Source organism: Oryzias latipes, chromosome 7 (genome assembly GCF_053564925.1).
Source record: "Oryzias latipes strain Hd-rR chromosome 7, Olatipes_Hd-rR_3.1".
Lineage (NCBI taxonomy): Eukaryota > Metazoa > Chordata > Actinopteri > Beloniformes > Adrianichthyidae > Oryzias > Oryzias latipes.
In genome coordinates, this window is record NC_136243.1 from 18,457,253 (window position 1) to 18,475,638 (window position 18,386).

General features: G+C 39.2%; 1 protein-coding gene across 1 annotated transcript; it reads left to right on the forward strand.

Annotated features, from left to right (window-relative positions):
* Positions 1 to 2,181: 2,181 nt before the first annotated feature.
* On the forward strand, positions 2,182 to 13,075 carry syn2a (synapsin IIa). The gene is made up of 11 exons (XM_011477298.3): positions 2,182 to 2,996; positions 7,189 to 7,246; positions 7,342 to 7,433; positions 7,518 to 7,674; positions 7,824 to 7,913; positions 8,000 to 8,062; positions 8,253 to 8,395; positions 8,481 to 8,555; positions 10,718 to 10,820; positions 10,975 to 11,121; positions 11,224 to 13,075. Exons 1-11 carry the CDS (start codon positions 2,656 to 2,658, stop codon positions 11,356 to 11,358), a joined length of 1,404 nt encoding a protein of 467 aa, XP_011475600.1. The 5' UTR covers positions 2,182 to 2,655; the 3' UTR covers positions 11,359 to 13,075.
* Positions 13,076 to 18,386: the final 5,311 nt, after the last annotated feature.

Sequence of the window (18,386 nt, forward strand, 5' to 3'; positions counted from 1 at the left end):
AGAAATACAAATGTGAGACGAGATGTTGTTTCTTACTAGCATGGCAGTGCAAGGAAGCAAGCAATAAAAGCAATCAAAGAATAAAAAAATAGCAGTAAAATAAGAAAAACAGAGATGCAGTAGAATAAAATGAAAATAAAAATATAATTAAAATGAATGGAGACCAGCATTAACTGTGACTAAAGTGACCTTATGTGCGTTTTACAGCAGTTTTTTTTTTTTTTTTTGGGGGGGGGGGGGGGGTAATCCTTTTGGTCTTACTGCAGAGTGGAGTTTGTGAGAGCATGAATAGATGAGGAGGACAGTCCATTCAGCAGTCTCACAGCCTGTGGGAAGAAGCTTTTTAGCATCCTGCTGGATCTGCAGCTGATACTGCTGAACCTCCTCCCAGATGGCGTGAGGGAGAGCAGTCCATGAGAGGGGTGCTGGGGGTCCCTAATGATGGTGGTTGCTCTGCTCGTATAGCTCCTGCAGGATCGGGAGAGGTGCACCAACGATCTTGCTCGCAGTCTTCACAATCATGCTGAGCCGTTGTTTATCCTGAACGTGGCAGCTGCCAAACCAGGATGTGAAGCTCTGTGTCAGGATGTTCTCAATGGTGCCCTTGTAGAAGGTGATGAGGTGAGGTGTTGGAATTCCAGCCTTCCTTAATCTCCAGAGGGGATTGAGAGGCTTCTGTGCTTGAGTTGGTGGAGGAGGACAAGACATTAGTGAGGTGCACCCCCGGGAACTTGACGCTGTCGACCTTCTCCATAGCAGCACCATTTATGGTCAGATGAGTGTGGTGATTGCCAGATGTTCTGAAGTCGGTCACCATTTCTTTTGTTTTGTCCACATTGATCTGGGGGTTATGGGATGCACACCACAGTGCTAGCTGCTCCACTTACCATCACTGTCCCATCAAGAGTAACACATTTCCGTATTTTAAAAAAGTGCACACAATGAAAAAAAAAGTTAAACTGGTGTCATCAAAGAATCACACGCCTTTCCTTTTTTCTTTTCTTTTTTTAACAGTCGACCATTACACAAATGCTTAATATGTCTCCTGCAGGAGCAAAGTTTGCTCTACTGCAAAAGCAGAAAGTGGTTTAACCCTCATGCTATGGGCACTTCAACGTGCACTAGACAGTGCGCTGAACCTTTTTTCTTCAATGATTTGTGATCTTCACTGGTGTCCATGGATTACATGAAATCCTCTTCACTTTTATCCACCTTTGTCATGGTAGGGATAACACGTCAATGTAAGGGGGTCATATGATAGCACAAGGGTTAACATGTCAGAGGCTTGGAATTGGAACAATCAATGCCCAGATTCACCAGCAGATGTCGCTGTAAGACACTGATTTGTAAAGGGTGCAGCTTAATAATAATTTGATTTTTCTGCGCTATAAGTTGACATGTTTTGCTTGTTTGTTTTTTTAAACAAAATTCAACAGAGGAATAGTTTTTTTAATGAAAAAAAAGCTTTTTAAAAATCCAGTTGGTACTGATTCAAGCTGTACTTCACTGAAGTAACTGAGAATATTATGAAGTCTCTTCTAAATTTCCATTCCCATTGTCTAACAGTAAACATTGCATCTGTTTTGTCAAAATAATAGCTTTACATAGTCAAATGTGCAAGAAATGTTATTTATATAAATGTATAATTAAGTACATAAATATAATATTTACCAATATATTTAAGTTATTGCTTAGAGAAACTTAAACATTTATAGTGACATAAATATGATCATAAATAACATAAAGTTCATAAGAGTTGTGTACATGTTTAGAACATTAATTATTTGTGACCACAGAGGAAAAAATAAATGTAAATGCAGTCTGAGTGTACCTATTAATCACTTGAATTCATATATGCATTTAATCTAACTTGTCTATTTCAGAGATTAATGGTGAGCCCAAAGCAAAGATTTATTAATTCATTGTTTGTTTATTTATTTATTTACTTTGGACCATCTAGGATTTTTGTTGGAGTTCATTCTTGGCACTCCTCTAAAATGTTTTCAAATTATTCATGTTTTATGAATTTAAAAGTGAATCAGACAATGATTTTAAAATCAAACTGAAAACTCTGGGTTCTTTGTAGATGGTGTTCTGCACGCGTTTGTGTCTCATGAGACGGTTGCTGATGCCTCCTCTCAGGCAAAGCCACCCACTAGTCCTAACAGCCATTTTAGATTTCATGCGTGTATTTATTACACACAAATGCTGTGCCATGGTAGCGGTATGAGAAGGTCTCACAACATGGGGAAAAGAATATACTGGAATTTTGATGCAGCGTCTTGCTTTTCCCCTGGAAATCCCTGTTTTCAATGCTGCGATTTAAGAAAGGAGAACGCCTCTGAAGCAGCAGAAAATGGGGGAGGGGAAGGGAAGCCAGGCAAGCCATAGAGTGAGAGATGAGAGGACAAGCAGAGGAAGGAGAGGCACAGCGGAGCATCATTTCCTATGCTCGAGGAAAGCTCCGGCAGAGGCGATTGGCTGCGGTAGAAGGTAGCGTCACTGCTAGTGAGGGAGAGCTTTGAGGATGCTCTGCAAGACTGGGAGGTTGTACGTTTTTTAGGAGTTCGCACTGAGACCATCTCCAGCTTCAGAACTCGGAGTGCTCCACAGAGTACATTCAACCTCCCAAAGCTTGTTTACTCTCCTCCAGCCATGAATTATCTGCGCCGGCGTCTCTCGGACAGCACTTTCATCTCCAACCTCCCCAATGGCTACATGACAGACCTTCAGAGGCCTGACCCAGCGCAGCCTCCTCCACCTGCTTCCTCCACCCCTGCCAAGTCTCCTACCGCTGCGCCAACACCTCCAGCCACATCACCTGCACCGGAGAGGAAGCCTCAGCCGGCCCAGTCAACTGGGGCCGGGTTCTTCAGCTCCATCACAAACGTAGTGAAGCAGACAGCCGCCTCAGCAGGGCTGGTGGAACAGACCCAAGTCACGACGCCGAAGAAGTTTAAGATTCTGTTGGTGATTGATGAGCCTCAGCAAGAGTGGTAAGGCAACACACAGCCCAGACCTACATGGTGAATTATTCATGAATTATGTGCTCCATGTTTGGTATTTAATGTTGATCATCACTTCATGAGGATCATCGTTTGATAACCTACATCAAGGCATTTTGCAGATCTCAACATACCTGTAAATGTTCAGAGAAATCAAATACAGAAGAGGATTCGTAATTATCCGTTGCATAAAGATGGACAGCAGTTTTTGGTTGTATGGATCGCATTAGGCTCAATAATATGCTATTAAATCATGTCTGTTGCTAAATTGGTTCATATTTTCAGTCTGTGACGTTGCTTTCTGCCATGCCACAGGTTGTGCAGCACTGATTCTGTGGTGGCATTGCAGTGCAGTGCTTTCCCCACATCAGTGGGGTTTCCCCCCTGCTCACCGACAGCAGGTCACATGACATCTGTGGCAAGAACATGGGATTAATAACATACCTCAGTGCACTGTGGTTCACAGAAGATTGCAGAAAAACGACATGAAAATCATGCTTTACTTAAATCAAAAGCAGGACCCTATTTGAGACAGTCCAGAGCTAAATCTACTTCATTTTCTTAAATTGAAAACAAACAACCATATTTTACGTTAGATAGCTTTTATACACTAAACATAAGGGCAACAGATGACTTTATTCGTGTTTTTTTTCAAAATAAAATTGGTAAAGAATTTCAAATACACCAATGTTGTTTTCAGCTTTTGCAACACTTATCATAATCTCATTTGTCATCAGTTATAATCATCAGTTATAAATGTAAGACTGGTGCTGGAAATCACTCCCAGGAAACCTATGTCTCACATCCAATGGCTGAGAGGAGAAGTGGCCCCCAATGCATTGAGACAGCTGTTAATTATTGATAAGTTGTCAGTGGGGTGGAGGCTGGTCAGAGGAAAGCAGTTGTTCTAGACTGTAAGTTAATTATTTTTGGAACAAAGGTTGCAGTCTGATGTGCAAACACTCCAATTATCTCAGTGGAAAATCACAACAATTCAACTTGGAGCAAAATCTGTGACTTATGGATTTATTTGAGTGGTTAGTTTTGATCAGTTATCAAAAAATTGGAGTTTATTTTAAAAGTGAAATATTTGTTGATATTTTCCTGTTTGGTTCCTTTTATTATTTTTTTTACTTTTGAGTTGACTGAATTCTTCGACGGTCTTCCTCTGTCTGAGTGCTGCATCTATATTTCATGGTGGTTCAGTGATACTGTGTATCTGAAGTGGGTTGTACATATCTGAGCAGGGTTGCCCTTTAGTTTCATTTGCAGAAGACCTTTTACCTAGTAGACACTGGCACGACCAAAGTGTTTTACGTGCTACTATTTATTTAGAATTTTGCATCCATGTATATTGTAATAATTGAAAAGCTACAGTTTTAAGTTTAAAACCGATGTGGTAGAAATATGACCTTTGGTAGGACGGAAATGTACGGCAGCTGGCAAGCCTACAAAAGATAAAGCAACTCTTTATTTTTATGGAGGTTTTGGCAAGTGCCACATTTCCTCCATGATGCCGGCTAGCTTCGTGTCTGCAGCCTTTTATGTGCAGTATTTCATCGTCTGACAGGTGAGACATCCCTTTCTGGCTCTGATACAGATGAAACGGAGAGGGACGAGACCCGATGGGTTCACAAAATATGATCAGGAGAGAGCTCACCAGACTAATTACATCTGGCAGAAGGCCCTTGCCCGTCACAGCCATCTGCTCATCACATCCAATTATCTTATCCCTCGCGATCACTGATTTCAATTGATTTATGTTTGTGAAACTTTTCTTTAAGAATTTTTACGCTCTAAAAGTCTTAAGTGTTTTGGATTTTTTTTTTAGATACTTTGTAGTCTTGATGGAACAAATGGTGATTTTCCATATAAGTAAATCACTTTTTCCTTAGACACATTTTTAGACAAACAATAAGCAGCTGAAATGCTGGCAGTAAAAAAGGAAACACCTCTCATCTGATCTCAGAAGATAAACAGGGTTGGGCCTTGGTTAGAAACAGAATTGTCTTTTGTTTCCATGTGCTTGTCCCAAGTCCTGCTAAATACAGAGGGTTGGGTCAAGAAGGCCGTCTCCCATCAAACTGAGGCCAAAATATTCTTTATTAAAATGCAGTGAAGAAAGACATTCAAACTGAACAGCAGCCATTTTTTTTAAGCCATTTTTTTTAGTGATGAGGCTTTACCTTAAGTGCTTGCAGACAAGATTAAAGTCAGAGCATTAACAAATGTGTTCATCAAGTTGTCAGCCAGCCAAACTTTTACTCCTCGGATGAAGCTGCCAGTCATCCTGACGTGTTCATTCGTTGCCAGGAAAGCGGTGTTGTGGATTCCTCTTTAGAAAGAAGCAGCATCTGTTCGGTACAGTGTGTTACCGTTGCAATTACGGCCCATACCTGTTCTCTAAATCCTCACTAAAGAAATCTCTTCCATTTTGTGTTTAATATGCAAAATGCACAGAAGAAAGGAATGTCAGGGTGAGATTATTTGTGCTGGGAAACTGCTCTGACCGTAACATTATCCCAGAACTCAAAACAGTTACAAATCTACTTTTCAAACCTGACTGGAAAAAGTCTGTCTATTATGCAACACGTGAAATAAGACATAGTCATCCATTATTATTTCGATCTTGTGCAAAAATTTTCTTTTCAACAAATCTTTTGAAATACTGTCTAAAAAACAGTTTTATACTCCGATACTTTCATATTTCTCCATTAAATTGACTAATTTTAAATTTAAAAATACTTTTAATACCTCAAAATATTCAATAGCTTATTTTTTTTCTGAATGAAAATTCACAGAAAGAATATCCTCCTTCGTTTGAAATGTGTCGCTATGTCCTGATGCAGTATGAAATCTGGATAGGTATATTCCACTTGCACATGCTTGTGTAATGATCAACTGCTGAATGGGCAAAATGAAATGGGGTGCTTTTGCTTTTCATATGCCATAGCTATGCAGCCCTCATATCTAGTCTGTATGGGTGGAGAGCATCTACCAGTGTGCAAATAGAGGAGCTGGGATTCGTGTGTTTATACCTGTATTTCTCCCCTTTCTAATTTGGTTAAGAATTAATAATTTAGCTTCGTCCCACTTGCTGAATGAGGACGATATGTGGTTTTGAAATTAAAATTAAAATGGAGAGATTTGATATGTGTACATTTTTAAAAAGTCAATGAAAAGTTTAGATTTGCTACACTTTCTGTTGAGGTTGCAAAAGCCAACATTATCTTATGAAGATTCAAACTCAGTCTGATGTTACTTATTGAAACTGAAGGTACATTTGAAAGCTTTGAATTACGGTATCTTCTGTAGTGGAAATTCTCTGCTTCTGTTCACATTTTGAGCAGCTGTTAGCAAATCTTTGCTCCTTCACTGGGGAATTTTAACTAAAATTCTAATGAAACTGATCGTTTAGTTTGCTTCATCCCAGCCATATGAAGTAATTGTTAATACAAATGTTTTCAGGCAACATGGAGTCACTCAAAAATTGAAGAAGCGTGGTGTACAAAAACATCTCCACATTTTTAACAAGTAGCTCTTATTTGCTAGATTTGTGACCCCAGAGTTGAGGTGCTGCATTTATTGTTGCAACTGAGTTGTAACATTTTTTTCCTCTTCTCTACAATCCAAACAGACGCTTTGGCTAAATTCCTAATTCTAGCCCATTGCTCATCTCTTTCCTGGCTCAGCCTATCAGTGTTTGAGTTTACACGCTATAAAGTGAATGGCTGGACTTCAGATTACATTTTGTTTCTAACAAATCATTTAAGACAGTTGGTGGTTTGGTAATGAGCACAGGACTGTTAAATACAAAGGTTTGTACATGGTCCAAATTAACTACCATTTCAGGTTTGAATGGTTAATGCGAGGGGCTGTAAGCTAGCAGGATAACGTGTAAACCGATGGCCTAGTTATGGGTGACGGGAAGGGGGGCGGGGTTCTGCACCAAAAATACCAATCACAACTCAAATTTCGAATGAACTCCTGTGGAGGAACCATGTCCAACAACAGAGTTTTTAAATTTGTTTAAAAAACGGCATAATCAAAACTAAAGGACCACTGAAAACACTTTGTAATAGATCAAAAGACAATCGGAGCGGGTCTTTAAAACTGAAAAAAATGGTTTTAAACAATGTTAATTCTCATTCGTTTTCATTTGGAATATTTCTTTCCTTTTCAGGGCAAAATTATTCAGAGGGAAGAAAGTGCATGGGGATTATGACATCAAAGTGGAGCAGGTATGTTTCATAACGTCCTTTAGATCCATTTCAAGTATTTGTTTTAAACACAGGATTAAAAACCTCTGTTTTCGTTTTAATTCTTGACTTCTCAGGCGGAATTCAATGATATCAACGTGGTGGCTCACGCCAATGGAACCTGCATTGTTAACATGCAGGCTCTCAGAAATGGTACCAAGGTGGTCAGGTGAGATACAGGAAGACACACAGGGAACAGAGCCGCTGTTTCTGTCAGACGTTGCCTCATCTTTGCTCTGCTCGCATTCTTCAGGTCCTTCAAGCCTGACTTTGTCCTGATTCGTCAACATGCCTTCAGTATGACCCAAAATGAAGATTTTCGCAACATGATTATTGGTCTCCAGTATGGGGGTGTACCAAGCATCAACTCCCTGGAGTCCATCTACAACTTATGCGACAAGCCGTGGGCGGTAAGCAGTCAGCAGTTGAACAATGCTGCAAGCAGGGCTGTGATAATATTCTTTTCTGGGTAACCGGTGGTTTTGTCTGAATTTTGTTCAATAGATTGAAACTTTTTGCTTTTAGGTTACATTTTAATTCTATACTTATGTGTGTGCAGTTTGCTCAGCTTATCAATACCTGCAGAAAGCTGGGAGTTGACAAGTTCCCTCTGATCGAACAGACCTTTTATCCTAACTACAAGGAAATGGTGAGCTGCATTATACTTTCATTTGTTTTGAAATGTTTCATCAAAGTTTGCATTGAAAGCATCAAATGATCAATTCTCTTCCTCAGGTGAGCATGCCGTCATTTCCTGTTGTTGTGAAGATTGGACATGCCCACTCTGGAATTGGAAAGGTATCTCGATGTTTTTTGGTCAGCACACAAACAAACAAAAAATTATTCCTAAAAAGACAGATGCAATACAACTTATTCATACAATTGTAATATAATCTACATTATAGGGAAAAAATTGCCACCATCCTATTGTTACGCAATAACACTTTTGCATATTTTCTCATGTGAAGTGATTATTTGTTGTGTTTAGGTGAAGGTGGACAATCACACTAAGTTCCAGGACATAGCCAGTGTCGTGGCTCTCACACAGACCTACAGCACCACAGAACCTCTCATCGACTCCAAGTATGACATCCGAATCCAGAAGATTGGTACCGACTACAAAGCTTACATGTACGTATTCTTTTTTCATGCTTCACTGAATATCAAAACCAAAAGAGGATCATAATCGACTTACTTTGTGTGTCTTTAACATCAGGAGAACGTCCATATCTGGTAACTGGAAGACCAACACAGGCTCAGCCATGCTTGAACAGGTAGCCATGACTGATCGGTAAGTACTGAGCTCTCTCTGGTGGCCGTAATTGAACCAAAAATTGAGATGACTGCAATGATATTTCAAATCTAAAAAATAAAAAATGTCCAAATACATAAAAAAATAAAATAATTCAGTAATTCAGTTAAAAAAGTAAAATTAATAAATCATAAATATGATTGCATTATAAAGTTTACTCCTTTTTATTTTGATGATCATATTTAATCAAAATAGTCTTGTTGGGTAAAATTAAAATACAACTAAATCACAACAAGATCACTAAAAAACAAAGATTTCTGGCACAGAGAACTTACTAGTATCTCCCTCAGCATCATCATTATAGAAATAAATCCTGGCTTAAAGCTAATCAGTCTGTGCCACATTACAAAAGCCAGGATCTGGCAGCCTTCAGCTCTTCTGCATTGTTGGGTCTGGTGTCTCACATCCTCTCCATAGTACCTTAGGTATTCTTTATGGAGGCTCAGTCAGGTGAGTTTGCTGCCCAATCCATCACAAAGATACCTTGGGCTCCAAACAGGAAGTTGGTGCTCTTAGCTGTCTGGGCAGATGCCAAGCCCTGCTGGAAAATGAAATGAAGCTCTTCATAATGCAGGTCGGCGAAGGGAAAGATAAAAGGGTCTAAAATGTCATGATGGACTCTTTGTTGACCTAAGACCTCACAAAACTCAGTGCACAGTAGACTGAAAATCTGGTGGTTGTGGGCTCCCCCACACTTAGAACTCATAAAAAGGCAGATCCCTTTTTGTGTATTATGTCCTTGATCATTATCTGGACAAATGTTTAGTTGTCCACAAAGCCGAAGAACCGGTTAATACTTCATAGGGATTTGTACTCACTCGGATCGCATTGATCGCAAGACTATCACAAGGGAATTGCCCCAATCACTGCAAAATGTGTCACAAGTAGATTACATCATCCACAATTGGAACTTTACGCCAAGAGTATAGGCTTGTGTATATCATGCTATTTAGCTTGAACTTATTTCCAGTGATTAGAAGAGGCAATGGTGGAGCAAGCTCCATCCAAAAAATTGCCATTTCCACGTCCCAGGACTTTAAAGACAAGGCCGTCATTACTGTTTGACATTACTTCATGTTTTCACTGCATATTTACTTTTTAAAGCAACCAGTGTACATCTTCAGCTATTTGATAAAGATATGAAGCAGTTGACAAATCCTCTCAAATTTAGCTTCTTGTTTAAAGTGTAGTGATTTGATATGTCGATGCTTTCAAAATACCAAAGAACCGTATGTACCACCTTCCTTGTTTTGTCTGCAACATTATTTAACCACAATATTGTTTTGGATGTAAGCATCTTCAGAAAAAACTTGCATTGGAAAAAAGGTTTTATCTATACAAAAAAACAGAATTTCAAATATCCCTCTATATCAAAATTAAATAAAATACCAAACTACAGAAACGCTGGAAACAAATACATCACCAGGGAAGAAAAGTTAAAACGCCACTCAGAAGTTTTTCGCAGTGATTGCAGACAGTCGCTAGCGAAACCAGCTAACATTAGTATAATCTAGACGAGAAGGAGGGTCTAAGGGCAGGAATTCCTGGTTTAGCTCAGTCTGTTTAGTTTAGTTTAGCAATCAGCTTTTATAGTTTAAAACTGAATTTATGTTTTGCACAATTAACAGTGTGAAGCTCGTTGAGACAACTGCATTGTGATATTGGGCTATTCAATTCAAAGAAAATTGAATAGAATTGAATTAAATAGACTTCACGGTTGCATAGGGACGATTGGCATGATAATATAAAGCAGCCTTGAGACCTGTTTGTGAACTGATCTAGACTAACAGACCATTTAAGGTACAGGAAAGATTATAATGCTAATAAAGTAAAATAGAATTGAATGGAATTGAATTGAATCAAAACGACCCAAACCGAACTATTTGTCCTTAGAGTTTGACACAATGAATCTCCCATAGCTACCTTCATTGAAACATTTTAACTTTCTGTTTTCATAAGCTTTAAATTGCAAGCATCGTTATAAGAAATAAACTATTAAAATATATCAGTTTAAATGTCATAAATATGCTTAATACACAAACTTTCTTTCTTTCTTTTTTTACTGAATTACTGAAATATGCAATACAATACAAAGAATATACTATACTTTGTGGTGCAATGACCTAATTTGTCTGGTGAAGGTACAAAGTGTGGGCCGACACCTGCTCAGAGATTTTTGGTGGTCTGGAGATTTGTGCTGTTAAAGCTATACATGGAAAAGATGGCAGAGATTACATCACAGAGGTAAGAGTGTCATGTTTTCTGAAATGTTGAAATCTTACTTTGGGAACCCACATTTTTTTTTTACCAGTGAATTAGTTGATCTTGCAGTCCTCTCCTTTTTAAATTAGGGCATTACTGTTTGCATATTTACGCCTGTCGTTTCCGTGTGGTGCAGGTGGTGGGTTCTTCCATGCCACTGGTAGGGGAACATCAGAATGAAGACCGGCAGCTCATTGCAGACTTGGTGCTGGCAAAAATGAACCAAATAGCGAGCAATGAGGCCAACGCTCCACAGAGACCCACCACAGTGCAACCATCCCAGGTACAGAGGATTTATTCTCTATAATAGCCAATGGGGTGTTAGACACAAGACTCTCACAGTTTTTGCCAGATCAGTAAGGTAATTTTCATCCTCCTTCTTTAGGGAGCGGGCCAAAAGGGGGACATAACAGCCGACGGCATCAAGAACGGCGTTGGCCGCCCCCCTCAAGGTTGCCTGCAGTACATCCTGGACTGTAATGGCGTTGCAGTGGGGCCAAAATCAGTCCAGGCCAACTGAGCGAACCAGGAAAAAGTGTTGCAGTGTCTAAATAACAATGAGGACCTTAGCTGAACACAAGCTCAGATGTGTTTGTGGATGTTTGAATCCCATCTTACTGGTAAAAGCTCGGCCCAGCTGGGAGCTGGCCTGGATGTTGTTTTAACTCTATGCAGTGTCCAAATGTACTGTCTACCTGCTGAGCTGTTGATCAGTGTGCTTGTTTGGGTCACATTCTGTATGTCTGTGCTGCTGTGGTTTATCTCTGGGGCCGTTGTTGATGACGTTAAAAGAGAACTGTGCCTACACCGAGTTGGGTGGTGCTCTATGCTAACTGTCTGACCCCGCTGTGACTCTTTGTTTTGCCCCCTGTCTCTTCAGTTTGATGTGCACCCCCTAGATGTTGCTAGATTTATGTGCCACTATACTGTGGGAGCTTTTTATTTCCGTGTCGTGGGTGTGTATACCTATAGATGTGATTATTTTCATACCTGGTCAAATAGATATTTATTTTTTGTGTTTTGCATGATTGGCACAATGCAGATACAGTGAGTTGTTTGATTAAATAGCTGTTAGATTGCTGTGCTTATCTGAGCTGTGTTTCCTGAGATTCACTCATTGTGTAATAAGAGACTAATATTAATAAGATCTAAAGAATTCTGTATTTGCCTCCTTAATCTATTCTCTAAATGATAATGTCACACTGTCTTCAAAATAAAGTTATTCAGAGTGGTGAAATATTAGATTTATCGAAGATTTTATGAAGTAGTTTGCTGTGAAAGTGTCTTGACACACAGCTTCAATATATTTGCAGATTCTTGAGCCAAAGAATATATTATTTTCATTTATTATTTGCACTCCACTAAGTGTAAATACCAGTGGGGTGACTGTTCACCCTGCACAACGACTGTCCATTTTATCCAAACAGTGGTCCAAGATTGTCCTGATGCGTTCAAATGTCTTCTATGTGGAAACAGTTATTTTTAGTGATGATGTTCCACAAAATGCTTGAAGTGAACTCCCCCTTGTAGATCTCAGGCTGGATACAAGCTATATAACGGATGCGTTGCTATGACAACGACGAAAGGTGCTCTGTGGTTTAGTGGGACCAGTGCCGGACTACCGTAGTGCTTATGTTACTGCCGTTCTTGTGAGAAAAAGGAAAAACGTGTCACGCAAGATACTTAAAATCAAAATTTATGTTGCATTATTTGAAATATGCATTAAAAAGATTTGGCCCTTTTGCTCCAATGTCTTAATCCCTTGCTGTTGTCTTGTGGCTTTTGTGGAAGCTTTTTTTTATTATTTATCTAACACTCAAAAAAATATTAAACAGCTAAAAATCAGCCAAATATAATGTAAAGATCATACTGTTCTCTATTTCTTATTGTAACAGAAAACGTGGTCAACAAGCTCTCTTTTTTGTTTTTGTTTTTTGTAGTGTCTCCTTGTGGAAGCCATGCCTGAGGCTTTTTGTATGTGACGTTCAGATTCATAGGAATAATGCCATTACACCGATATCCAAGGGAAGAATGTGCATTGTTACCCCAGTCATTAATAGACGCAATGTTGATCTAGCATTTGCTCAATCAATACAGACCTGTTGGACCGCAACTATTAAGGACTGGGGTTCTGTAAAAACCAGTTTGGAGCAGTTTACATCCAGATCAGAACACAGTGTATTGTATCTGTGAATTTTTCCTCTCATCAATGGCAATAAAGCTTAATTTGCAATATATTTCTGGTCTGAGTCCTCACATATACTGTGTGTGTGTGTTCTAAAAGATACATCACTGAATTAAAAGTAAATATATTAGTAAATATTACATCGGCTGGAGGTTGTGGCACTGTATGTTTACTCAAGTTAAAGTTTAGAAGTGTTTACCAAAGCTGGGTCTTCCTGCCAAACCGCCATAATCAATTATTTGTCTAACTAAAACAATCAAAGACCAATGTTCGAACTTAAACAAAAGAAACATTTTTGTCTATTAATCTACGAGGTTCTACATTACAAATTAACAGATGCGTTGCTCTTTGCTTTAAAAAAAATTACACTAAAGTTTGTCAGGTATTCAGTCGTGTCTAAACTGAGGGATTGGTGATTCGATTCTAGCTCTGACAGTCATCCTCTCAAACTCAGCACCACTGTGTGGATACAACGTCTCGTTCTGTAACAGACCAGGCTTAGATGATGGGATTGTACAGTCTCTGAGATATCCTTATCGCATTTCCCACCCTGATCTGGAAACTGTCCCACAGCTGTGCAGACCTGTACAGATCTGCTCCTCACAACGTCCTAGATTTACTTTCGACTGAAACATGTTGATATATCCGACTCATCTGTCGACTGGATCGTACCATTTATAGGAACAACAAAATCAGACAAGCACACAATTGAAAACAGAACACGTTGCTACTGCTTACATTCCCAAATGTGTTTGGATGATTGTTTAATGATAAAAAATAAAAGCCAGAGGACTGTTCAAAGAATATTTAAAAGCAAGTGGTTAAAAGCAGTGAATCTCAAAAGTTAAAATCTACATATCCACATCTACCTCGCCTAGAAAATGGGGTTATCTACTGTAACAGCATATCTGTGAAGTATTACGACACTGAAATGTCTGATTTTGCTTTTCCTACATCTTTTTTTCACCTCTTGTTTGTCCTCACCCAGCTCTCTGGACTTTTTTTCCTCATGAGTGAAGATGCTTTGTCCTTAACTGGCTCATTATCTTCAAGGGAACTTCATCTTAACATCAATCACAGTCATGTCTGTTTGTGGGTGTGTTTCTTTGAAGACCTCAGCAGCATAAATGTGTTCAAATTCATCCAAAAAAGAAAAAAAAGATCTAAAAATGATCAATGTACAAAACAGTTCTGTATAAACAGCCCTGACAAGCTCAGTGATTGTTTTTCATGGATACGTCTAACCAGATGCAGAGTTTTTGTTGCCATCTGGTGTTGGATCACAAGCACAAGAACTCTGCAGTATGTCTATGTTGCTATGGTTACACGTCTGACCATGGAAGTTTGCAACCCATCTTAGAGAGCCTCTGAAATGAGGAGAACCAGCACCAGTAAGCGCTGCAGCACTGTGGATGAAGGGAGGCCTTGTCCCAGGAGAAAATGTAACCTGGTGATGATTAATGTCACGAAGGACTTACTTTCATCCGTCTTCTAACCCTAACAGTATAAGCAGACATGCTCAGACCTCCCATTTCACAGAAACTTTCTTCAATTCTGCTGGGGGATCCTAAGACACTCCCAGGTCATCCAAAGAAGTGAGTCCAGGGTCTTCCTCCGGGTTAGACATGACAGCAACACTTAACCAGAGAGCCATCCAGGAGGATTCCAAAAATAGTGGAACTGGTTTTCAAATAATCATGTATTTTGTGGTACAAGCACCAAATTTGCCCCTAGATTTGACTTAAGACCTCCACTTCTAGAAAAACACGTTTGCTAAGAGACAGTCCAAGACTTAAAAAATATCTGTAATATATATACTAGTATTCTGTACTGTAGGTACCCTTTAAAATAATAGTCTGCATTTCGACAACCCATATTTTGGAGACTATGGCAAATAGGCACTGAATCTTTTTGTAACAATTGACCATATGGCTGCCATCTTTAAAAATGGCAGCCATTGTAAATTTTTCTTGTGGCAAATTACTTTTTTTTTTTTTTTTTTAAAGAAGGGATCCTAAGCTACATCCGTCCATGTTTTGACACACTCTATCCCAGAGCCTAACCTGGATATTATTGGGGGAAAGTGGGGTACACCCTGGACAGGTCCCCAGCATGTCCCAGGGCCACACAATCACAGTCACACCTAGGAATAATCAATTAACCTATGAAGCATGTCTTTAGGAAGCTAGAGGGTCTGGTAAAAACCCATACATGCACTGGGCAAACATACCGTATTTTCCGGACTATAAGTCGCCCTTTTTGTCATAGTTTGGCAAGGGGTGCGACTTATACTCCGCAGCGACTTATATTAGAAATAAATTGAAATAAATACATTGTTAACCCTCCTGTTATGTTCATTTGTGAGGAACAGAGATGATGTTCCTGGGTCAATTTGATGTATGAGGTATGTTAAGTGTTAAGTGACTCAAAGAATCAGCAGACTTTTTTTTACAGTAAGATCTTGAAGGCTAAGAACATAATATTCTATTTTCCAATGATTTCATAGATTCAGAAATGCAATAAAAATGACAACTGTTTCTACAAATACAGGATGAAAACAGAGTATTAGTTGGCCAATGATGCTTCATGAAAGGAATAAATAAATAAGTTTGAGAAAAAATTACTGTGAAATTCTTAGATAAACAGTCTGCTATGATTGTGTCATATAAGGTTGTGAAAGTTAAAATGCGACTTATAGTCCAGTGCGACTTATCTGTGTTTTTTTCTACTTTATAATGCATTTTAGGGCTGGTGCGACTTATACTCCGGTGCGACTTATAGTCCGGAAAATACGGTATATACAAACATCCACACAAAAAGGTCTAGGCTGGGATTTAAACCAGGGCCTTCTCTCTAAGGCATGCTAACCACTGCACCAGCATGCAGCTTGTCTTAAGGTCCATCCATGGCAAATGTTGTGCTTGTTACACAAAACGCATGATTTGTCTGAAAAATCAACGTACACAATCGACTGGCTTCTCTCGATGTGGATGGAGGGCCTGTCTACAGAGAGCTTTGTCTTCCGGCTCAGCTCCTTCTTCCTTATATCGGATCAATACAGCTACTGCAGTACTGCAGCTGACTGACCATCAGTCTCTTCAGCAATCTTTCTCTCACTCAACAATAAGACCCCCAAATGCTTACCACATAAACCACCTTTTACTGAACAAAAACTACAGCCTTTTAATTGAAGTTGCTACTTTTTATTGCAGCTGCTTCAGACTCCTCTGGCACTCCAAAAAAGTAGTCCTGATGTCTTTGAAGTGTGCACCCATATTCATAAACTGAAAAACCTAAACCAAAAACACATGCTGTCCTACAACAGCCAGGATTCTAAACGAGACAAAAACAAAACCCAGCCTGAGGAAATAAATGCCTGACACGGAATGGAACAAAGTTCAAATCAAATCAAATCAAATCAAATCAAATCAAATCAAATGCATAAAAACTGCTTCTCCTGTTTTGAGCCGCTCAGAGCACGTTACATTTACACTTGTTTACATTGTAAACTTGCAAAATAAACCGAAGTTGTTTTTGCGTGGGATGGAATGGCAACAACAGTGTGCTAAAAACTATACCTGCAGTCTTAAAAAATGTGCAGTTTTTAAATACAAAACTTTATGAATAATTACTCAAGTATGGCAAATGACTTTCAGGCAAATCATTTAGACACCAAGTCATATGTTTTGATATGAAGTAAATGATAAGAGACTTTAATATGTTGTGTTTTATAAAATGATCATGTTAATATTAAAATTCTTTGAGATAGTTTTTTCCTCCCACATCAAAATACAAGGGCCTAAAATGCACCGTTTATTAGTATTTAAGAAATGGCGGTGTAGTGGTTGGCGCACTCACCTTAAGGCTAGGAGGCCCTGGTTTGAATCCCAGATGGGTTCTTTTGTGTGGAGTTTGCATGTTCTCCAAAGCGTACATGGAGGCACTCCAGCTTCTCCCACAGTCCAAAAACGTGCTTCACAGGTTGATTGACATTTCTAAGTTGCCCCTAAGTGTGAGAATGTGGCCCTGGGACAGACTGGTGACCTGTCCAGAGTGTACCCCACCTTCCCCCAGCACTAGCTGATATAGGCTCCAGCAACCCTGTGACCTCAAAAGGGAATCAGTGATTTCAGATAATGGACCGATGGCATTCTAATTTAGGTTCTACTGAAAGAACAGAGGTTTAATTTGAGTAAATGTGCAGCGATGAAAAAGAATGATCATAAATTAAAAAACATATATCTCTAAAATATATGGGACAATTTTGCTGAAGGATTATATAAAAACAAATTACCTCAGCTCTTTATAAATTACTGAAAAACAGAATCATTGTGAGCAGACGTTTGTCCTAAATGGTGGTCGGAGTTTTGGGAAATCAAGGTAAATACTAAGAGATCCCTCTTCTGAATTTGCTTCGAATGTCAATTACGTGAAATTCCAACCAAAACTTAGAATTGTGTATTTTATTCCAAACCCAGCAGAGCATTTCTAAAGAAACCTAATAATAGCTCAGCACTGTCACCAGGTGTTGAAAGTGGGTGGGCCTGGGGGAGTTGTGCAAACAAACATGAGGGAAATTTCAAAAGGTGTGACAAACCTGGAGGGTCACGGTCAGACCTGCAAGTAAGGAGGTCATTCTGTGCACAAATAGGACTTTTGATCACATGCACTTTCTTCCAGTAAAAAATATGAAGTTAAAGTAGGTCTTATATCTTTATGTCCTTACTAGTCTGACTCCCAAGTACTTTGGATTACTAAACAAAAAAAACCCACTAGGTGGGGCTAGAACATGTCTCTAAATAACAAAGCCTGTCGGGATGCAGCAGAACAATTTTAAAAGTAGATGTTTTGGCTGTTTTACTTTTTTGTATCAACTTTAACCCGACCTTACCTATGATGAAAGTAAGGTAAACTGGAACTTTATTCAAGTGTCTATGTTGCTGCTACAGTTCCTTTAAACTCAAGTGTACTACAGGACCTAAAGGTGAGTTTTTTTTAAAAACAGCATCTAACCGTCCTCTCCCCACCTGCTTGCTGCTCCCCTGAGGGTACGGCGGCTGGGAGGCGCACAGCGCCATCAGCCAATGGCGGATTTCCTCAGCTGTACATCGTGACGGTCTCCAGGGGAGGTTGCTTCTCTACAGCAAACATTACACCATGTGACAAAGAATGGCAGGACTTCTTTGAGCTGGGGATGTCAAATAAACACCAATGACCTCCTTTGCTGCCCTTTAGAATAAAGATTCTTATTTGTGTGAAGAATTTCTTTAGAGGTGACACAAGAAATGAGTGGTTAAATGCTTTCATATTTACGACACCTGTCAGCTTTATCATGAGAAGTAAAAAATAAAACTGAGCAGAAA

Bases quoted from the DNA above. Each gene is read 5' to 3' on its own strand.
- syn2a (XM_011477298.3), top strand. From the start codon at position 2,656: ATGAATTATCTGCGCCGGCGTCTCTCGGACAGCACTTTCATCTCCAAC. The intron at 7,247-7,341 runs GTATGTTTCATA...TTGACTTCTCAG, and splicing joins ATGACATCAAAGTGGAGCAG to GCGGAATTCAATGATATCAA. The intron at 7,434-7,517 runs GTGAGATACAGG...CGCATTCTTCAG, and splicing joins AATGGTACCAAGGTGGTCAG to GTCCTTCAAGCCTGACTTTG.